Here is a 24,303-nt window from a genome sequence, read left to right as displayed (position 1 = left end):
TTTAAAATAAAGGACTGCTGGAAATGGACAAATCATATTTTTTTGTATCATCTTTGATTTGGGTGCATTATTGTGGATTTGATTGCAGCTGACATGATTTGCATCTGCATTTCTGTTATTAATCACTATTCTATGATATATGTGCATATATATGAATATACATATATAATATGTATGTATATATTATTCATATATTTCCTCATCATGGTAAGAATGTAAGATCTACTGGCTGTTTTGTCGGTAGGTGCTGCTTGCCTGCTTTGAGTTCATGAAAGATCAACTATTCAACACTGTCACCTATTGACCATGAGTTGAAATGCACCCTTGATATGTCTCCACACCACACAAGACGCTGATACACAAAACGTTTTTATTTGCTGTGATTACAGTTTGACAACACACAGGTATGTCCTTTCTTCCTTGAGTTTTATTATCTACTTGAGTTGATTCATTTTTACGTGTTTCTTTTAGTTTTTCTGTTGCTGCAAAAATGACTTTTCAATTAAACAAAATCATGCATGTCACAAAAAGGCACATCTATTAATACTCCTCTACAGTAGACCAAAACGAGAGTGAAAAGAGACAAGCGACCCCCTTGTCTATGCTTGATGAGTCTGTTGGATGTTATGTTGACAGAAGATGGTTGAATCTGAAAAGAATGTTGGCAGTATTGCATTGTGAATGTTGATTTTGCACAGTTTGGGTCTGCTCTGTGCTTCAGAGGCCCAGGAAGACATGGGATTTTGTTGTCTGCATTTCAGTTGTCTGCATTTTGAGCAATGGGACCTAATTACACAATTTTGGTCTTAAGAAATGCAAGATAAAATGAAGGGAAAAAGGGTTGACACATATTAGAGATGCTTCTAATGAGGTGTCTCTTCACAAAGAAGCAACTTGCAAATTAATATTTTATCATTCTCTTTGTTCCTCAGATGAATAGAGATAGTCTAATTGTTATTAAAAAATAAATCTCAATGAGTAAGACTAGTTGATTTTGAAAAAAAACAGAACAGAATCAAAGCATGCAAAAGTGGAACAACACCATCTCATCTCATTGCAAACCATTAGAAAACAGACTTTTCATTCAGAGAGTGGTATCTGAGATGAAAAGACTCATGCTGAGCAAGAGAACAGCCAGACCAATATGATGTGACAATCTTTAACAGAACCAAACATTGTATTAGGAATACAAAATGAATAATGTTATGCAATACTCGAACACAAAAACAGAAGGTTAGGTAGAATATAAGAAGCTACAAGATGTTTTTTCTGTCTGACTTTCATTTGGCAGGAATGAACAATGGAAATACTTAGGGGTACACTGAGGTAAAGGGGTTTAAAATATATACAGTCTACTGCTTAGTGACAAACACACAGTGCTATTAGAAATGAACATTAACTGATTTTCAGTCAGATTATATCGTAACACACATGAAACAATGGAAATAAAACACATTCATGCAGTACTTATTTTTAAACTTTGGGAATTTGAACAATTATTACACAAAACAAACACACTGTTAACCTATTAAATCAGATTATTCAATCATACACTCAGTCCCAGTGAGGAAAAAATACATACACTTTTCAGTCAGTGCATACGTTTGATTTTGCTCCACTTTATTATCAAAAAGTACACTGAACACAAACACACACATACACATCATAGTTATAGATTCTCTTTAAAACATGCTAATATTTACATCATCTTGTAATTACATGCTGTAGACTATTAACAGCTGGGCGTAATGCATAATTTCTTCAGCAGATGGAAGCACTGTGGATGAGCTCAATTGCACTCTGCTGGTCAACATTATTTAAATTATTCAAATATAAGAACAAAATTCTTCTAAAGGAACTGTTCAAATTAACTGAACTACTGTGTTTTTGGAATTTAATATTAAAATCATTAAACTACTAAGACTAAACATATACTATTTTGCTGATGCATTAATAAATTTCTCTAAATGTTTATATCAGACAGTTGTTTGAAGAAGAACACTTTCAATGTTGCACAACTTCAAATTTTCTGCTGGGAAGGAAACAAGGATATTGGACCTAATTCATTCAATTTCATGTTGTAAAATAGTTTATTATTTAAAATTAACTGGTTTTAAAATGTCAAAATTAGTTTTAACTGGTTTTAAAATTTCAAAATTATTTTTTGTAATGATTAATACACACATTGTAGTATAAGAAGTACTTTGGCAGGGGGTCAGTCCTCTGTAGATTAATACAAACTTCAGCTTCTCTATGATAAGCTGTTAATGAAGATTCTGACTGAGCATCTCCATTAACAGAATTTGCTGTGAAACGTGATGAATGCTAAAATCTGCAGCTCTTTTTGGTTTAGGACAAGGACATGTGCACCGTATGATGCAGCAGTTAATAATCTACAAAGTTGAATTTTACACGAATTCACATTCATTTAAAAAAGAGGCTACATTTTACGTTTCTAATCCCCTTCTCTATGAAAAAGTTTTGCTTTTGACAGGGTGAAGGTAAAAGTACAACACATCAACCAAAGACAAAAATAAAGGACAACAAAATAAAACAAGTTTGCAAAAGCAGCATTTGAAAATAAGCCAAATGTATTTGAGCATAAGTGGTAATCTCTCTGGTAGTCTGTACCTCTTCTAGGAATATTTTACACCCATGTGGTCAGCACAGCTCAAGCCTTATTTCAGATGGCGCCTTCGAAACTTTGCAATAAGGCTCAGCCTCTAGGACATAAACAATACATGTCTCAACATTTATTCATCAGGAAGGCACACTCATGTTCCCATTCTGCATCTGATCTGCCATCTGTGTGTTTATCCTAAATGCATAGATGTGTCTTCATGGCAAAACAAACAAGCAAAAAATGTCAATTCTCTTGTCATTCTTGCTAAGAGTGGTGGAATTCCTTGCGTATTAAATGTTGACATAAAAACTGCAAAAAGAAACTGCAGCACTATTTGCTGTACTCAGTGACCTCAACCGGATTCATTCTAAATAAATCTATTAATGCTAATGGATGCAAACCAGCCCTTTGCTCCACACTATCACACTTTCTATTGCAGGGCATAGCACACTTATAAGCAACATACAATACTAGGTATGTGTGCGCAGAGCAGAGGGGAGGTAAGTAAAGCATGCTCCATAAACTAAACTAAAGCTTTTATCCAGCATTGTCTTTAACATTATTTTTCACCCACTTTCAGCACCCTGTAAATCAGCTTCTTTAGAGCAAAAAAGACCAAAAACTGATCATTCATGAACTACTGACCCAATAACTCATCACTATTTTCTTGCCACAAACTGAGATTGGATGCTTGAAAAGAGTTTCCATCAACTTAACTGTGTATACGACGTTATCCTAAGATGTTTCTTTTTTGCTGAGCAAGGTTTATGACAAGTAGTCATTTGATAAGTCATAGGATTCATGCAAAGAAGGGATGATTTTCCGAGTAAGAGCAATAGCTGGTTGATGAGGCTTGTTACTTCTTTGCTGCCAGTGCTGCAAGCTGACCATCAATATCCTCCTCTGGCTGCAATGGGTGCCACTGGGCGATGGGGCGGCGCGGATTAGACAGCATGTCTGACCAGTGCTTAAGACCCAAGCCGGTAGCTTTGCTACCAACAAAGATCTTCCCGATGGCATCGTTCTTACCTATCTTGTCGTAATCAAACACTGTGATAACCACCAAGATTTTCTGAGAATGAAGGGAAGGGAGAAACAAGAAATGTGTTTAACAGTAGTTTTACTTCTGTTATTATTGAGGCTCAGCGGCTCTTAGCAACATATTTTGTAGCTCAAACTAGTACTCCAGATTAGATAAAGAGGAACTATTATGCAAAATTGACTCTTTTTTTAAGCTTTATATCACATTAAAATGTTATTACATCATTTGAGAAATGCTCGGACCTCCTATGGCATCCATTTGGGGTTGATCTAAGAGCCTATTTAACCAAAGATCTGCCTTGGTGCTTCAGCCCCCAGCCAAGCTCCTTCCCCACAGAACTCCCCTCTCCTGCGCCTGCCCCACACTGATCCACCAGACAAACTGCAGCAGCAATTAGCAAACACCTGGTGGAACTGCACACCTACTGAGCTTCTCAAGCTACAGCGCCGCCAAGATTGTAAACGGCATCATGGAAGGACATGAAGAAGCTTTGTATGACGATGTTCTGAAGGGGGAGATTTGGGAAGGGCAGGAAGTTCTTGAGGAGTCAGAGGCCAATTTCAAGGTGACTGATATGACTATCATGTGAAGTCAAATATCTTCTAAGTTGTTTTTAACATATACAGCACTTTTATAACAACTAAAGATAACATAGTTTCTTGATCATCCTATAAAATTGGACTATGTGCTTGGAAAATACATAATAACCCAGTTTATAAATGTTTATATACATTTAGATTGTCCCTGGGACAGACATTGTCTATAAACTTTGCCCTGGACTGAACAAAGTCAAACTTTTAGAAATAAAACTGTTCTTTTGAATGCCAATTTTCTTTACTAACCAACTTATGACTTTTAAATATGATATTGCTTGTGTATCAAAAGTAATTGCTTGGCACTTTGGACATTATACTCTAAAAGCTATTTGCCTCTTTAGTTAAGAAAGATGTACTTTAAAAACAAACTCCGAAACTCTGTTGTGAATAACACAATAGTTAAGCTAGATTAAAAGAACTAAATGCAAACATTTCACTTTAAGCCAACACATAACTGAAACTGAATTATGTATTTTAAAACATGTATCTCAATGGAATATCATATTTGAGTTTTACTGTACCTGCATCTGTTCCAGTGGGATTTCAAAGCTGAATGATTCATTGTAATATGGATTTAAGGTGTTCTTCTTCACAGTTGTCTTCTTTTTCTTAAGACGCTTTCCTCCCTGCAGTAGCTGGATTTTCACATAGGGATCTGGACAGCAGATCAGGTAATGAAGGATTATTATTATTTCCACCTTACTGAAAATAAATATTGTTTTAATATCGTAGAGTATTTTTATTGTGACCTAATATACATTTAAAATTATGTTTGAACTACTTAAAAAAAAAGTTAAGGATTTCTCATAATCACAGGTCAAGATCCTGTGCGCTCTTACACTGTGACTCATTCGTGTCCTATTTAAAGACGGAAAACATCTGCAAAAACATCACTCTAATCGATCTGTATCATTCCCAGTAATTTGCAGTAATCCAAAAATAGGTTTACCAGACAAGCCACAGGCATCCATCTTCTTCAGATTCTTTGCCTCCAGGATGCAGACGGTGAGTTTTCCAGCAGTGGGGACGTAACGGAGGGAGATGCAGATGTCTCCAAGTTTCTCAGGCTGAACAGCCACCGACAAGAAAAGAATAATGACAAGCAGACACACGCGTCAGAAAACTACAAACTGCAAGTTTATAACAAGCTCATTTAAATATAACTGTCTCCCCCATCTTGTCTGGATTTTCTTTTGACTTTTGTTGTTTGAACTGATATTCTGTCCTGCTCAAACTTCTCTCTTTACTTATGTAGTTAAATTTTTGCATTCAGTCTAGTTTCCCCTAATCGTTTTTCCATAGTTTATCTGGTGAAATTTACTTCCTGTATTATTTTATAGCGCAAACTCTTTTACTTGTACTCTGTCCAAACTTTTAAGGTATATTTATTGTTCTTTAATTTTGTTCCTTCTATTCTAGCTTAAGTTTAATCTTTAGGTTTTTGTTTAATTTGAATGTTCAGACTATTATTAAGATGTAAGTGTTCTAAAACTGTAGGTTGTCTGGCTAAGACTTAATACAAAATACAATATGTCAGCATGCTATTAAATTAAAAAACATTTCCCACGGTTGGGTTAATCTGTAAGACGAATCATTTTCTAAAATAAACACACTCTTTAACAAATCAATTCAAATAAGCTGCGTGAAGCTTTCACCACCGACTGTACACCTGTTTTTGTAATACTAGAAGGTTTTTGCAGCATATTTGCATAAAGAAGATTGAAAGCAGATAGACTCAAATGGGACCTAATTTAAACAATTTATGGTGTAATGGAGAAGATTATTTTATTTGCATCAGCATTTTGTGAGTTGTTCCTAATACTTGCATTAACAGAAGCATTCTGTTTCATATATTGACATTTTAGATGATTATTCAAAACAGAATATATAACAATCATGGCCACAGTTTAAAAAAAGTCTCTTATAAAAATTCAATATCCAGAAACCCACCTCCTCTTGGTCAGCGCTCTCGAGGTCCCGCCATTCTTCAATGGGACGTCCGAGGTCAATGGTATTCATGGGAATCTTCACTTCCCCAATGACGTCATGTTTGGAAAATCTGTCATAGTCGTACACTGACATCATCAGGATCTTTCCACCCAGTTCCTCATAGGGCGCCTGAGTGAAAAAGAAACAGTGTAGGTTTCAAAGCAGTTCAAAGGACCTTTTTTTTCTGTAGAGTTCAAGAAATAAATGTTAAAGTGGTCAAAATTCATACTATGTGTATTTTACCAAATGTCATGTCACTAAATTAATAAATTAAGAAAACTGAAAATACACATGAAAATATAACAAAATGATTTAGTACATAATAAGTAATGGCATTCTCAAATGTTCTCAGCAAAATAGTTACAAATTAATATGAGGAATAAAAAAACTGTGTCTATGTGTTTACTGTAGCAGTTTTATGTGCAAAAAGTGAATTACTTTGGCTCTCTGAAGTTGTCACAGAAAAACAAAAATTGTGCCACTGGTCATTTTGTTTTTTGCCCCTGAAAGAGTGAGCATTTTGATTCTAGCTGTGCTTTTATTCGTTTTGGATTTGCAAATTGGTTCAGCTGCCAGCATGACCTAATGCTGCACTGCGGGGGTCGTTAGCAAATACAGCTGAGAAAACCGAAACGGGCTCAAGGATCTAAGGACAGTTCTGATAATGAGGGGACAGTTTGGCGAGACAGCTTCTGTATAAAAATACTAACTCACTAAACTCAGCCACTGTCTTCTTGCTGTTGCATCTTATCAAACCATAGAAAACTTACCTTGAACACAAATGTCTCGTTGAAGACAGGATTCAGAGTTTTCTTGTGCACCTTTGTGTCAAACTTCTTCTTCTTGTCAGGGAAGAGAAGGACCCTGACGTAAGGGTCGGAGGTTCCACCGGAGTCCATTGACATGAGATCTGCTGCTTGAAGGATGCCAACTGTCAGCTGTTTATGACACGAAGAAGAGAAATGATGAACACAGAACTGTTGTTTCTCTTCTGTTTTGTAGTAACTCAACTATTTTTGTATGTCATTGACCCTGTCTAAATCTATGATATAATCATTCACCTAATTTGGATCTTCATTAAATGTGAACACCTAGAAACTACTGAAAAAACGATGTGTCCGTTCTTAGATTGCATAGTGAATTCAGAAGTGACCGCCACATACCTTTGTGTTCTCAAAGTCATAATCTATGGAGTACTGGAGTTTCCCCAGTTTTTCTTGCTCTTTCTCCTCCTCCTCTTTTTCCTCCTCTGTCATTCCGGTCTCTCCTTCTTCTTCTTCATCATCGTCGTCCTGTTGTTTCTGTTGTGTGAAGGTGACAAGATGAAACACTGAATGAAATACTATTAAACTCAGACTTGCAACACAGGGATTCCCCATAACCATCAGCATGCCACAGACACTGGAGCTCCAGGAGGTTTTACATGGGAGATACATGTTTTGGTTAGGACTTACCTGCACAAGTCCTCACGATCAAAACAAAGGACTTATAGTCTCAAAGTGGAAAAAAAAAAGTTTGTTGATTACAAATGTGTGTCTACTTTTTTAAGTCCTTCACTCCTCATCCTCTCAGTGTTTTTGGTCCAGTGGGTAACTCTTTTGACATGCTTGAGCAGGACAGTGACAGCCAGAGTCAGTGGAGGTTTTGCATGCTAGTTCCACTAAGGGGGGTAGAAAAAAATGCCACAACCTTTCACTCAACTCGGAAAAAATAGAGTTCTCCAGTTTGTAAAATTTTAGATATTACCAGAGGAACAGGCTGAAGCACTTTTAAATAAACCCCAAAGGAACTAGCTTACAACAGCATCACCAGTGCATGTTATAAAGGCAAACAAGATATTCTGAGCTTTATATTACATATGCTAAACTTTAATAAAGATGTATAGCAGCCAAAGTAAACATAGCCAGTTTCTAGAAACCATGTACACATGTTGTCTTAATAACAAACATTTATATAGATTGTGACTGGATTAGTGCTACCTGACAGTTAAACCTGCTTTTAGAGACTCAGATGCGTTTAGAAACCTGGATATGCTATTCTAGTTCATTCTGAAGCTCACAAGTTTCAGAACATTTTCTCATGGTAATGATTAAATGTAATTAATTGATTTTTCAGATTTTATCAGTAAAATGTAACTTGACTTAATCCCATCTAGGATGAATGAAATCACACAAATGGAAAGATTACAATAGGGGTGAAAAATATTGTTAAATGTTTTGAATAAAATCTTTTTTATTTTAACTTCAGCCATTTAGTTAACCGTTGTAGTAAAAGTGGACAATACAATCAGATTAACAAAAAAGATTAGAGCAGCTTGGCAAATCAGTTATTTTATAATTCCAGATACACAAAATAGTCAACTAGAAAACATCCAAAACAACTGCCAACATAACGCTCCATGTATAACTTCCATAAAGAGATGGTTGTAGGTGACACTCTGGAACAGACTATGTTACTGAAGATATTAACTTAAGTGAAAGACTGAAATCCACTGTAAACATGGAAAATAAGGACTCTATACATGTTCATGGTTTCTAGAAATGTAAAAGTGAAAAACATCCTCTAAGGCAGGATTATATCAAGATTCAAGAATATATACCAGCTTGAAGCACCTTCAGCTCTTGTTTAACTCATTACTTATGTGGCTAAAAATGCCTAATCTCTATCACAATAAACTGCTAAAAAACATATTTTGCTGCAAAGTTATTTTTGTGACTGATTAAAAGCATTCTTGTCAAAGTGGCCATTAGATGTCTTCACATCCTCCTATCTCTATGAGATTCAGCATCAAAGGTTTTTTGAATAGCTTGTCATGCAGTTTCATCATCACCATTTCCATGTCTCCCAAACAACCAACCATGCCCTTCATCACATGCACAGATTAATAGTGTTAACGGTGACTTGCACGTCATTTTGTGAGTTACAGCTACATTGTCCAACGAACAATGTGTTAGATGGTTAGACTCTCCTCTCCTGGGTTTATGGAGGACATCATAGCTTTCCCATCATTACATTCTCAGGCTCTCATGACAGAATTATCACGACAAAAAGAGGGAGACAACGGCAGCAAAGGAAGCTACGACTTTCATTCCATGAAACCCACCTCCGCCCTTGAGGCAGAAGGTATCAACACGAGCTATCCACCTACCGTAGAGCAGGGGTCCACCACAGTCAAGAAACACGAGGCACACATAAGACAGACACAAAGCGGAGAAAAAGGAGGAGAGCAGAGAGAGGAAGAGATTCAACTCACAAGACACCAAACACACAACAAAGAAAGAGGCGATCAAGACCACCACAACCACAGTCAGAAGGAGAAATGACACACTTGATATGAGGACTCTAAATCTGACTGCTAAATCAAAGTCAATGGATCACACAGAACTGGTGATATAAGCTCATTTGTCCTCTTTTTCAGTTAAGGAATTATGTTGTCTTTTTTTATGGCTAACCAAACAAAATTTCCTCACATGGTGTCCCCTATTCTTTGCCATCTATAAATAACGTGTGTCATTTTTCACCATGAGGTCACAATGGAGTACGTCACATTATAAAACAACAACACAACATCAATTAAACGGAGGGGACGAGAGCTCTCCTTGTGTCCTCTACAGCCTGGCCTAATAGAGCTGCTGGTGAAAAATCAAACGGAGTTAGCCAGTCGTATTCTGTGCCATGAAATTCAGAATTTACAAGAGAAAACGTAATAAAGTGAAATGGATAAGAAAGGAGGGAGATCCCAACTTAATGCTACCCTGACTTTCAGGGATGCAGGAAGCTCGATCTGTCATACCTCACCACCCTGCATGTTCTTCATGTTAAAGCCGTCCTTGCCCTTCTTTCCTTTCTTGTTCTTCTTCTTCTTGCAGCAGCATTTTTTGATTATGCAGAAGCAACAAGTGAGGACGAGCAATGCTGCCACCACAGCGATAGCAATCAAAGCCCATGGAGGAACTGGTTCAAGAAGCAAAGGTGCAAAATTAGAATTTGATCGTAAACTTTTATGCTTTTATGCCATTGTAGTGTGACTTACGTGGGATTTTATCAATTTCATTTAAGAATTTGCTTTTAATCTCCTCAAACATGTCATTCTTGCTGATCTCTGTGTTGTTGGAGCCTGAAGTGTCCGGTGCAGAGGTGGAGGCTGAGACCGGGGAGGGAGCCATTGTCACAGTGGTGGCACTTGTCGGCTCTGCAGCGGCAACAGCCTGGGGCTGTCTGAACAAGTTGAACTTCATTGTGAAAGACTAGGGGCTTTGTCCCTGAAACACATACAATGAGCAAAGAAATCATTTAAGTGCATAGTGGCAAAAGGATTAAAGGTCCATTTTGCAAACATTTGGGAAAATAAATGTGTTTGTCTGTGTTGAACATGTTCCAACTTTTCAGCTTCAAAGTCTTTTATCATAACATTAGCATTGGAAAGGAAGGTTATGATGAGTCTAAATATAAGGAATAAGTCAAGTATAAAAATTGCAGCACACATTGTTTTTTATCCATCCTGATAACTGTCACAAAAAAATTCACTGATTTTATTTTGTTTTCTCAATTTATTGAGTCCATTTAACACCCTTCGCTGCTTTAGTCTTTCATGTTCCACAGGGTGAGTCCTATCCACTGCTGAACACTGCAGTAATGTTAATCTTAGCTCCAGCATGTAAAATAATACTTCTGATGTTATTTAAAAAATAATCACAATGCCATAGACGCTTACATTTTAAAAGATTATCGATTGCAAAAAAATCCCAGTTCCATCTATGCTTGTTAGAAAATACATCACAATGCATGCATGCACAATCACATAACTGTAATATATAACAGAGAGGGCTTGAAATGGAGACTTTGAGATCTGATGTCCAACAACTTTTATACGTGTTTCTGCTTCAACACACCTGATTCAAATAATGAGGTCATTAACAGAACTCTGGGTAGCTTGGCAGAGAAAATGATCCAGCCATTGATTCAGGTGTATTCAACCAGGAACACATGTAAAAGTTACAGGAGGCCTGGATTTGAAAACCCAGGGATATACTATTCACAAGAATGGAAATTTGCAAATAAATTAGCTTTAAATCTCAGATAGTAAGTCAAACAGCATTGTCTCCATCCCGATGGACGGCAGACTGAAACTCATCTGTTTTCTTTTTTCTGTTTTTTTTGGGTCACTTTATCTTATCTTGCTTTTAGTTGTGATTCAAACTTAATTTTAGAAACAATGTGATTTTTTTCTTTAAAGCCACGTAATTTAGAGACGTTTTGACTTTATTATGTTCTTGATCTGAAAACTAAATACACTGCTCAAAAAAATAAAGGGAACACTTTAACATTTAAGTGAACACTGAAGTGTTCCCTTTATTTTTTTGAGCAGTATATTTGATTATCTGACTAGGAGCAAAGGGAAGACATTCCTGTCATGCTAAACCGATGGACCTACCAGACTGAAGGTCTCTAATGGTGTCAACAATTTCTAATTTCTATGTAGTGAAATATTCAACACAGTTGTCTTTGAGTTAAAAGTATAGGTTTTATTTTTTTACTAAAGTATAATTCAGTTTTGTGTTTAGTTTTAATAAGAAGCCTTTTTCACATGGAAATATCTGTATCAGTTTTATTGCATGCAAGCTGTTCAGTTCTGATTAGTTTTATGTCAAACAACATATCATAATATTTTGACCCTAAACATCTTTCAAACTGTTAAGACGCCACAATGAATTAACCAGCTGGTGACAGATGGGTGGCAGCCTCATGAAGCACACACTAAAGTGGGGCTATTCTTGAAAGGAGTCTGTGACAAATTAATATAAAAATGTACATAATTATGTTGCAAAATAACTAGATCTGATTGGACTTACTGGGACAACCTAACAGCTGACAAAATCAACTTTCCTCCCAGCCTCCAGTAAGCCTTCATTATTATTAATTCTCTTTGGGCATGCCAATTTGTGATAATGATACTTTATTAAAACCTGCTGCTGAGTCTGAATGTGCCAGGGTTCTGCTGTCTAATTGAGAATCGTTGTTTAGCTGCACTGCAAAAAAAATACAGCTTCAGATAACAGAGTATCTTGCTGAATCGTGGTTCTTTAATTAAAACCAGAGGTAACGAAGATAATCAAGAGGAAGTACTTAGTGCGAACTAAGGAGTTGTTTCTCTTTTTGGTGGTCATTCACAAATAAAATGGCCGTTTAACTACAATTGAGAAATGCCCTTATTTCACTGCAGGATGATACATAATGCAGATTGTCTGAGCAATATGATCTGGATGCCACTTTTCAGCTGCCGAGCTCACCACAAGCCCAACCAAGCAGTGAAGAATAGCTGACAATTTATTCTTGAGCTATACTGCCTAGAGGAAATTTGCAACAATTTTAAAATAATACATATTCAAGCAAGCACAAAGAAAATGCATTATTTGTTGTTTTGTTTTCTAATAATGATCCTAAAGAAGTTGTTGAAATTTATCTGATCGTAAAAGTAACTGTATTTGATAGTGCTATGAAAATCTGTCTGTTAAAAAAAAAAACAAAAAACAACCAAGACAGAAATCACAAGAGTTAGAGAGTTTCTTTTAGATTTTTTACTTGCTTGGCAGCAAGGAGAAAATACAATGAGCTACACAGTTCATAGGTCAGAACATTGTCTGACAAACGAAGGAAATTATCTTGCTTAAATACACTGTCTATGTCTGTGCAATGATGGAAAGTGGGTGTCTTGCAGAATTGCAAAAAACACCTGGCAGAGGCAGTTCTTCATCTCAGTTTCACTTTATCCAGCAAATGTCGTGATGCCAAAACTGACTGTGTGGAAACATGAGGTTAAATGATCATGAGGGAAAATCAACAACACGTGTGTAAATGACGAATCAAAAACAATGTAAACATTAAATTTAATTGACATTTAGAAGATAACATAAAATGATGATCATGAACAGACATTTCTTGACGGATAGGTGTAATCAAATGGGAAAAAAAAACAGAATACTGTGATAGAATTTGACCACATGGGGTTGAATCTGTGAATGAGTGTTTAAAATTTAAGATCTAAGAATGTTTTCTTCCTTAGGAATCTACCAGAAATAGTTTCCATTACATCAAAGAAAAGTTTTCTTCTCATTTAAGACATATAGAAATTGAGTACTTTAACTTGCTTGTGATTCAAATTGCCTAACAACTTTTCTGAATTTCCCCGCTGAGGGACAGTAAAGGTTATTCATATTATACATTTATTTCTGTTCTATTCTCAGAGTTCATAATTTAAGTTAGTGAGTTTTGACAGAAGCAGTGTGGTGTCGGAGGACGTCAAATCAACAACATAAAGTCAACCATCTGTATGCTAAAAACAATCATGATGTTGCTTGCGCTTTATTGCTTCACTGGCCATGAATCAATAGGTGTTGCATTCCCAAATGTGTATTTCTTTGTAAAGTATCTCTCACAACAATGGATGATTCTATGTCTAATTCATATTTGTCTTCTGTACAGCATGGACATGTGATCTGGGCTCACAGATCATTGTTGCTAAGCAATCCTGACAGTTTCCATCAGCAACCCAGAATTGCTCACAACCTGCCCATAGCTGAGGTGACCAGCCTGTCAAATAACCACCTGGATTAAGGCCAGAACACAAATCAGTGCTCAAACAGTGGGCATGGAGATGATATGAATGCAGAGTTCTGTCACTAAGCTGTTTTGTCTCAAGGTTGTGAATGGAGCTCCAGATCCAAACCAACTTCTTTCTGAACATATCTTGTATCTTCAGTGTACATCCATCATGAAAACATCACCTTTGACATTTTGTAAACAAGCAAGGAAAACCGATATTATGGACCTAGTGCGGGGATGCTCCGTTTTCTGATTTCTATCACTTAAATCAGAAGCTTTTTAAAATTTTATTACAAAAAGCATACACCAAAAGAAGTTATAACCTTTTTCATTTGTTTTGGGGATAGTCTTTTATCTCTGTTTCATTACCACTTGCTCCATACCTTCCTATGTTTTCACTGTCCGTGACCACAAGTCAGCGTCACTCAGTGCAGGAATGGAAAACGCTCTGCCACGTCGTCATTGATAAAAATGCTCAGGTACGGCGGATGCAGTCATACATGAATACTTTTGAATCACATAAACTATTTTCTATATTCTGATTACATTCATGTCATGCGTTGCTACCGTATTAAATCAAATCGAGTGAACAGTGCTGATCAAAAGACAACTCACCAATTAGATGAGGTATTGCCCCTGTGAAGTGGCCCATTCAATGAGTGTTTGGGATCCAGTTCCTCAGAGCTGTGGTAACATAGTCTGATCTCTCCCATTAACAGAGACTGCAGTCTCCTCTCACTTCTCTCCACTGCAGCAATACACCTCCTCCTCCTCCTCCTCCTACTCTGTCCAATGCTCACAATCTCCCCCATATTCCTCCCTCCCGTCACACACCTCCCCACTTCTACTCTTATTTAGCCTCTATGTACTTATGCGCGCAACCTCTTTACCTCTTTCTCCCCATCCATCTCTGCTTTCCCCAAGCCTCGTTTGTGATGCTGCTCACACAGCTGATTGCAGCATACCACTTTTGTCTGGGATTTGAGGGCAGTTGTAAGAGATCAATAAGCACAAGCCCTGGGGTGAGGGGCATCTGAGCACGGCTACAGTTTACAGAAATGAGCGAAGAAAACAAGCAAAATATCCATCAGGAACGCTGACGAACTCCGAAGGCCTACAGACTGTGCAACACCGGCCCTAGTAATGGCATTACATTAAGCTGATGTAATTAACTGTATCGTAACAATTGGTCTTAGGAATGTGATTTAACTCTCTGTGTCATGATGCAAAACAGATGAAAAGGAAGAAATGGCAAGTTTCCAGTCAGTCAATCAGAGGAATTACAATTTAAGCTAAACTGAGCGGGCAATGTTCAGATAAAACAAGCAATTTGTGAACCACTGTATCTGTGACCCACAGTCTTTTAAACTAACTGTACAAATGTTAGTTTAAAAGACTCAAAAATAAAAGTTTAACATCCATCATGCCCAGTGATGCACATGTTTATTTTTCCCTGGCCTGGAATACTGCCGTGATGTTTCCTTTTAAGTCTGCCGATTTGATTTTGAATGATTATCTTGGATTAGATTGAGGATTGGATTAGATAGATTAGATGACGATTAGATGGAGGTACCAGCTTTAAAAAAATAAATAAAATCCAAATTCATTCTGATGCATTTCTTAATTACTAAGAAAGAAATGTATATTTCTCAGTCCCTCACCTGTGGGTCAGAGCTAATCAAAGAAAACTGGCTCTGTTTTGGTTATGTGCATCTATAGTCATGGCTTAACAGCAGTTATTTTAAACATTACAAAGTCCTTTTCTGTTCTAGCGTTCATCCTTTTATGCTGTTTGTCTGAAAACCTCCCTATCTCTGCTCTCTTTGGGGAAATACCACGGTGTGTGCACAAGCTGAGCTGACAGCTGGTGGACGCCTGCATAAGGCGGCATGTTCCATCTCAGTTATGATGTAATATTCCCTTCCTGCCAGAAGAGGGCATTAATTTCAAGTAAAACTGCTGCATCACAGAGCAGGATTTATTTTTTTATTTTTCTGGAGGGAAGAGCAAAGTTGAAGACATTTATCATCTATGTTTTCTGCACGGTTTGTTTTTGAATTACAAACGCACTTAGTAGCATTGTTTAAAGTGACTAGAGCACTTAAAATATTCACTTTTTGTACTTCAGCGAGCATCAAACACGTAGTGCCAGATTCAGTTATGAATCAACAAGAAATGCAACGGATGATTCCAAATGAAAAGATATTTAGTCATCTTATTCAGGAAACACAGCACGACTTCACAAAGTTACATAATTCAGTTGCAAGTTCCATTTATGCCTCTACCCAATGTGCGCTAACAGGGCAGGAGTTGTCATCATAGCAGAATCAGATGCTGTTCACAGTTACCACACAGCCGCTCTCCAAGCTCTGCATGGCAAATCAGCAGACATAACTACATGCTCAAAAACTACAGCCAGCAAGCACCTGCGTTGAGTGGTGCAGGGACGTTTGGGCTGAGAAGACTTGTCTCCTCTGAGGCAGCAGAAAGGCATGTGGAAAATACTGCACCTCTCACAGCTCCTGCAGGGAGTGCTGCAATGCAGGGGAGTATCGGAGAAATAGAAAGCTGCAAGGCAGGTTTTCCAAAAGTCAGTCCCTCAAACTCCCAAATTCAAGTCTAATTTCTTTGTGTTCTTTTGTCATTTTGTTTATTTCTGTCTAGATTTTACCGTCAGATAGTCTTATTTTCATCACATAACCCACACGCACTTTCACACATGACTAAATCAGCATCCATTCACTGGTCAGTCATCACTGCAGTAGTAAATAGGAAGCATCACATGGTTATAGTTGGCTTTATATAAATCTCTTTCAGAATTTAACTCGATCGTTTTGTATACACTTTAGGCGCTGTTATGAAACGAACTATATGTGTGATTTTTGTTGTTTGCTTTTTGACTTTTTTTCAATGGGATTCATAGCTATGTTGACAAAGCTTGATTTTTTTAAAGTTTGCTATTCCAGCAAGCTACATAATCACTACTGAATGTATTCGTGAAACATTCAGAAGCAGCTTATTCATGCATAATGTGTTTCATAATCCATGAAAAACTATTAATAAAAGGCCTTGGATAATAAAATATTCTTTCACAAACAAAACAAAAAATAGGAGAAAATGAGCAGAAAGGAAGATAAATGTAATTATCATTAAATATTTACATTTATCTGTTACAGGTGTACAGATTCACTAACACAAACCAAAAGCCTTTTAAGATCATTATGATTTTTCCCCCTGATTTACAGGTGCTGCCCCAATAAATTAAATTAATTAATAATGGAAATAATTTGACTTTTTCCTTTTTAAAAATTGATTTTGTGTGTTTTTCTTACACACAAATTATCTTAGATATTCTGACTTCTTGGTGAAATGGAAAAACCGTTATGTCCTGACCACTGGTACTGTGAGGATGTGGTGCACTGGCTAGATACTCTAGGTCAACACACACACGACTTAAACATGCACACACTTCAGCAACAATTAAAACCAAGCAGCAGCTATGGACAATGTAGTTCTTATGAGCTGAAATCTAACATGTTGCTAGTTGTAGCTCTTATTCAGAATTCAAACAAGCTCAAACTAAATAGAACAGTTACTCCTGATTATTTCTTGGCACAGCAACCAACCAAACCAGCTAAAAATTAGAAAAATAACACCTCCTTTAGTCATTGATTCAGAATTTGGCATATGCTTCTGAGATGTTTTATACAATCATATTTTAAAAAGCCCATGCAAAAATGTACATTCACAACCCAACTAAACCACTGATTGGTAAGATTCAATCTAGTACTCAAGGATATGAATTTGTCCCTGAAGCACTCTGAATTGATCTGTTAAGAAATATTGATCTTTTCCCTTGAAGTATTGTTGAGGTTAAACAGTTTCTATTCAAGCACAGCGAGGTTGAAAAATATCTTAAATATATGAAGTTGAAATTCAAGCAGAAATGTATTTGCAGTCAGTGTATGAGGTTGAAAAGTAACCTCTGTTTCCAGCTCATCCATTTGATCAACAACTGTTTTTTTTTTTTTTTTACACAGGTACAACTTTCTATTTAGTTGTTGTTTTTGAAAACATGTAGATAGTTGCAGCATCTACAAACATTTTGTCTGTTGTGGAAAGACTCAACAACAGTAAGCATCCTAACATCAGAAAATTGCATCCTTGCATTATTGATATTGGTAATTTTACTATTTTGAGATTCATATGTTTTAAATTCCAGATCCAAGAAAAACTTATTCTTCATCATGACTACTTAATGTTTTCCATTGTTGTGTACTTTTCTCCCTGTGCTATTGTATCTTTTCCATGTTATAGACTCTGCTGCTGCATTTTAATTATCTGTCCTCCTGGCATGTTTACCTTCCCCCAGATGACCACAAAAAGCTCAGACTTGATCAAAATTTTATGACTCTTTGATTGTGCTGCACACATAGTGAATTAAGTTCAGAGAGGATTCATCACCAGAGCCACAGGTATTGACAATGCTTCTCTAGCACCAGTCATAAACAGAAATCTCCTCCACTCTAAGCCCTCAGAGTAACGAGCTCTACTGATTTCACTTGAACAAGAACACAAAGACCAACTCCATCAATTCTGCAGGCATCCATCTGCATTTGTAAAACATTTATTGACTTCTTTGTTTCTTAGGTAGTCAATGTATAGGCTCAAAACCATCTGACCTTTGTACAAAATGTGCAAGACTGTATAATGAGAATGTCGATAAATCGATGTCCATATTTATTTCAGCTGTTTGTGTCTGAGGACAGTTTTCACTCTACAGTCTATGGACCATCAAGGAGCACAAGAAATCTTCAAATGCAAAACGTTCTTTAGAATAGGCTGAAGAGTCATTTACAGATGATAGTATTGACTTTCTCCTTTTTTTTCTTGACAGAGGTCAATAATGTCATAAGACGCATTTGTCCATCAATCTGTCATAACTTTGTTTCTGGCTCTCCACCCTCTCAAGTCTCTGAAGATGTTTGAATCAGTGACTCAATCTAACATCTCATCTTTACTTCCTGCAAAATAAAATAATCTTCCAGTCCTAAATTATGTCTGTTGTGTGTTTAAAAAGGTTTGTCCTGCTACTGGCCGCTGTATTGTAGAACTGCACAATGCTTCACCTTTAACAGGCCTGTTCTATTAAGCATGATACATTTTTGGATCGGCTCAACTTAAAATTTACAGACATATCTCCAAGTTTCCTTCTATGATAAAGCTTCCTTAAAAAGTAACTAATTTCTTTTGTGGAAAAACATGACATCATGACAACATAGGAACATAACTGAATGACATTCAGCTGTTCTTTTAATCCAACTAAACTAAACATTTTTAGTAAGATCAGAGACTCTGTGACAACTTCTTGTAGAGGAGCCTTAGTAAGACTGAAACCCTAATTATTGCTCCTCAAAACTGAATAGCTTATATCAAGTAACTCTTTGGTGTGTTTGACCTTGTCAGTCAAACCAAACCTCCAAAGATGTGATGTTTTTGGTTGTGTCATGTCAGTGTACTGTAGTCCCATTCATGAGAATGAATCATAAGCTGTTGGTTTCAGTTCAGGAATAGTTTGAAGCTTCAAACGCTGATATCAAAAACAGAATTAGAGATGAATGTTCAAGATTTGATATTTTCTTGTGTTAAGTATAGCAGCCTTTTATCATTTTGAATAAGACAGATGTTATTCAGTTAGCCCAGAATGCTGCTGCAAGGCTTTTAGCTAACACACAAGACAGACCTTCACACTAGTTTTACAGTTTTTCCTCTACATTGGCAAAGCCCATACAGACCCATTCAATAAGTTAGAATATTATTTAAAGGTCCACTTATTTTAAGAACTTTATTGCTGAATGAAGCACACACTTTATATAGATTAGCTCCACACAGATGGATGTATTAAAGACTTTTCTTCAGATAATTAGGGCAATTTTCACTTAATGAAAACACGACATGACTCTCCCTCCTGAGCTGTGGATCTCTGCAGCTCCTCCAGAGAACCAATGGTTCCATTCTGATAAATGCTCACCTTGACCCACTTGTCATTTTAGTTTGATAAACCACAAATGTGTGTATACAGAGGCAAAATATATAAAAAACTTTTGCAGCTTAAACATCGGTTTAGATTGGATATGTGTGAGCTCTGTAAGACAGATCACCTGTAAAGCATCATGCAGGTGAAGCTGGTAGCATGAACAAACCCGCAGCCATCATTCCACTCATAAGACACACAAAACAACAATATCATAACATCAGTGATCTATTGGAAGAATGTCTGGAATGTAAGTTTTGATGTTTCGATTTATTTGCTTATTTTATTCCATTTTCATTGAACAAATAAGTTTAACAACTTCAGTAGGCGTGCCTGTGTTGGAGGAATTATAGTCCTATGAGGGAGAGCACACGGGTTTTCTGGGATTGTCCAGCAGTCTGCACTACAGGGAGGATATAAAAGTAGATATTTAAAAATTAATGAGCACAGCTATTCCAACGAACCCTTTGGCGTTTTTATTGAAAGTACCAACCCAGAATGTTACTGGAGAAACAGATAAACTCCTTACATTGTTTGTTGCAAGAAGAATATGACCATTACCAGGAATGCATTCTTTTACAATGCAAACCCCATATACTGACCTGGTAATGCCATTGAGTACATAAAAGAAAAAATGTAATATGTTGCTGCTGCTTGCAAGAATATACTGCAGTAATATTTGAACATCAAATCTCTTAAAGGATAATAACAGGCTCTGCAATTGAGGTAATGCTTTGCTTGAGGAAATGTCCAGCAGGGTTTGGTAGGTCACTGACGTAAATAAACAAACTGGGAAAAATGCAGGGTTGACCAGAAGCAAAGGCTCCCTGCCAAACTGCATGACTAATCTCCGCCCAGTGTGGTGACAAATGCTAGCTTAGCAACACAACATGATCTTAAATGTGATTTAGTATTTTACGTTTAGTCTCATACAAGGTTTATTTTGAAAACAATCAATTACCACCTTTACCCAATGTTTTAAATGCATCTTTGAGAAGATGCTTAAAGTAGTTGTGTCTTATAAGTATAACCATTATTAAACATTATTGTGAAAACTGAAGCCATGACTTGTTTCATTTTACCATTGTTTTATAAATCTAGTTTCTTATTATTGTATGTATTTTGCAATTGTTTCCAACAAATATATGTAAACAACAAGAACCAAACATATTTGTTCAATGGTAATATATATATATGCAGAGCTTTATATATATTATAAAGCTCTGCATAATATATATATTATAATATATATATTATAAAGCTCTGCAGTTTCTGATCTTATTAACTGTGTATGTGAGTAAATATATGACAAAGGAAATGACCAGACAGGTCACGTAGAATTTAAAAGCTCCAAAACTCCCACAATCCTGGTAGAAGAATCTTTTGACAGGTTCTCCAACTGAATTGTTTTGCCAACATGCAATTTGCAATATGTGGCCAAGAACCTCTTTGCTGAATCATTGTGTTGGCAGCATTATGCTGTGGGGATACAACACATCTCATTCTCTACCAAAGCTGATAAAGATTTCTTGTACCATCTGAAATTTGTTTTTATACAGTAGAAATGAATGCCCAATACACTTTAAACATTTTTAACAAAATATTCATTCATTCATGCATTCTTTTTTACATTATAATTGCATGCTACTTTGTGTTGGTTTTGTCACATAAAGTCCCAATAAAATACACTGAGATTTATTGGTGTAGTTGATTAAATCTGGGGTGACTTTTGACAGCCATTGTGTTAGTGAGTACATCGAGGTAAAGTTATTAAATTTAGTCCATAATGATTTGCTGCCTTCATTTACCATCAGTAGCTTGAAATCTGAAGGTAGCGTTTTTGACCTTGTCAGGCATCTGAAAAAGCCCTTAAATTCATCAACTGGTCTATTTGTGTGAACAAAGACACTTTGGAGTTTCCTCGACTTCCTTAACCTGAGCTGAAACCAAAAAGAAGTTCTTATTGGAACACCCATAATGGATTGTCCCAGCATGGAGAAAACACTGCGTCAACTGATTACTGCTGAAAATAATGCTCAACCATGGATCTTTTCTAAAGAATTTATAATTCATTTGTTTTAAATAAATGAATTAGAAATTAAAGAAACAAAGGATGCTGTATCCATTTGAGATTATCACATGTGTAGGTGAGGAGACAAAATAATATCTTTGTCTGCATTGCTACAGAATGATTCTCTGTTAGGGGGTGTATCGTTGAATAATCAAGCACTAACTAATACTAACACTGTTTTCTTGCTGGTATATATAGTTATGGAATAAAATCTTTTTTTCTAATTTTGTTTAGATAAAGGGCTGGGCTGCAGAGAAACAGTTTAACAGAACCACTGAGATTTATTTGAGCTTTAAGAAAGCTCAGCAGACTGACGACATTTGCTACCTCAGCAAATTTGGCTTCGCCTCCCCTTTTCCTGCTTGTAATAGTAAGATTACTTAAATCATCCATCTCAAAACTTGATACACAGCAAATATATCCAAACAAAAATGAATTTTAAACAGTTTTTATCAACTTTCAATTCGGTTAATGTTTAAACGTCTCATTTTTTTTTTGCCCATCTTTGACATATTCAACCACTAAGAAGTATTTTATCTTTTGTTTTCGTTCAAGTTCCCTCCCATGTTGCCCCGTTACTCATCCACAGTTGTTTTTATTATGTAACAATATACTGCAGTACTACGAGGCTACGCACCAGTCAGCAGGACTCACCGGCAGGCTTTAAAAGTTGGCAGATTACTGCAGGACCGTCTGCAGTAAAATTAAAGGGGACCGGCACAATGTTAACACCATCTGCTCTAATTACCTCTGGACCATTTATTCTCTGTGTTTCTCTCTGCAGAGCTTTTTTTTTTTTTTTTCCCATTCAGGCAGGATGTGTGTAATGAGGCTAGGTGCCTCTGTGACAACCTGCCACGCAGGAAAGCTGCAGTAACAGATGCTGCAGCCGTGCACAGAGAAAGAGGCTGCTTACCTTAAGGAGAGAGTAGTGGAAGCAGAAAACAGGATTGGATACGTGCTTGACAGAAGATAAACCAAAAACCCCAACAGTCAGCTTTTAGGATCCTCCCACCCTGGAAACGCAGTGTAAATCATCAAAAAAAAAAAAGTGATAATAAACCCCGGTACTGACAAATCCCACAATCACCTGGGGTCTAGTGGTCCAAAGAGACACTCACAAACAAGATCTCTTGGCTCGGAGTGCTGCTGATGTTAGCTCAAATGAGGAAGACAGGGTGGGAAACACTCACGTAGATTAACATAGTTCAAACACTGAAATCATCCCCAGCATCAGGACCAGTGGAGTTCCACTGCTGTATTTCCCGGCACTGCTCTCTGATTGGCTGAGGAGCTACTCAATAAAAAGACTCTGTGTCATCAACCGGGCAGGGAGGGAGGCAGGTTTTCTTTGGCGCACTAACAACCGTGCTCCTCCTCTTTTCCTTCAATACACTATCACTTTTTTTTCTTCTTTCCAGCACATACAGAAGAGGAGTGCTGAGCTTTGAGAATTAGATGCAGGAGGAAAAAGAGGGAGGAGCAAAGACAGGAGAATCGATGGGTGATGAAAAGAGAGGTGGAGATGGTAACCAGCAGCCTGCGGTGGTTCTCTGGGAGCTTGGTTTAGGTCTCCTAGCTGCTGGGTGCCATGAATCTGCAAGAACCTTAGAGTCAGTGAGGCGTGATGAGCTGCATGCCAGACTGGTTTTACTGCAGCAGAGGGGAAAGTTGTTGTTTTTTTTCATCCTTTTTATTTAGCTGCCCCACTAGGACACATGGCTACTGTAGTTTTGCCTTTACTTGTTCATAGGCATTTAACGTGCATCTCATAAATGATTTAGAAGAAGGGAAAGTAGAAAAAAATTGAAGGCAGATGGCCAAATCAGAATAATTAGAAACATTTTTGTTTTTATATATTGACAAAGTCTGAAAGTCCCTGAGGTATTCTGTGTTTGAAATGTTTCTGTCTGTTACATCACTTTTTTAAAGGGTCAGAGAATTTGTTCTGCTTTGTTTTCTTTTTGTTCAAAGCATTTAATTTTCTCAGTTTGAAACCATCTTTAATTCACTTAAGCAAGCCTTATTCAATTTGAAATCAATAAAGCTGACTTCCTGCTCAGGAAAGATGCAGAGAACTGCACCACCCTGGTACTTTATATTTCAGAGGAACAAAAAAAAAAAAAAAAAAAAAAGGACTGCAAGTTACTTGTGTTGCATTAATTGCACTATTTTAATACAAATGCAAATTATGGATCACGCACATTGGATCACCGTATCTATTGAACTATTCAAATGTAAAGAAAATGAAAACTGGGTTGTGACAGCCTGTCTAGCTGATTTAAAGGTGAAACATTTGTTAATGGAAGGCAACAATTGGACACTGACGTGAGTGCCAGCTTCCCA

At 36.8% G+C, this 24,303-nt stretch overlaps 1 protein-coding gene across 7 annotated transcripts; it reads right to left on the bottom strand.

Moving 5' to 3' along the window:
• Nucleotides 1-352: 352 nt before the first annotated feature.
• Nucleotides 353-23,242, bottom strand: LOC103464714 (synaptotagmin-2-like). Of its 7 annotated transcripts, none has more exons than XM_008409004.1 (10): nt 23,048-23,242; nt 22,874-22,973; nt 10,284-10,512; nt 10,044-10,204; nt 7,414-7,551; nt 7,021-7,188; nt 6,212-6,379; nt 5,211-5,328; nt 4,783-4,916; nt 353-3,695 (listed from the first exon to the last, which is right to left on the bottom strand). In XM_008409004.1, exons 3-10 carry the CDS (start codon nt 10,486-10,488, stop codon nt 3,480-3,482), a joined length of 1,308 nt encoding a protein of 435 aa, XP_008407226.1. In that variant the 5' UTR covers nt 10,489-10,512; nt 22,874-22,973; nt 23,048-23,242; the 3' UTR covers nt 353-3,479. The 7 variants fall into 7 exon arrangements, with proteins under 7 accessions (XP_008407226.1, XP_008407227.1, XP_008407232.1 ...); XM_008409005.1 differs by having other exon boundaries at nt 23,079-23,242; XM_008409010.1 differs by having other exon boundaries at nt 7,414-7,542; nt 22,874-23,242.
• Nucleotides 23,243-24,303: the final 1,061 nt, after the last annotated feature.

The sequence above is a fragment of the Poecilia reticulata genome, linkage group LG5 (assembly GCF_000633615.1).
Source record: "Poecilia reticulata strain Guanapo linkage group LG5, Guppy_female_1.0+MT, whole genome shotgun sequence".
In the NCBI taxonomy this organism is placed as follows: Eukaryota; Metazoa; Chordata; class Actinopteri; order Cyprinodontiformes; family Poeciliidae; genus Poecilia; species Poecilia reticulata.
This window is presented reverse-complemented; position numbering and strand designations above follow the sequence as displayed.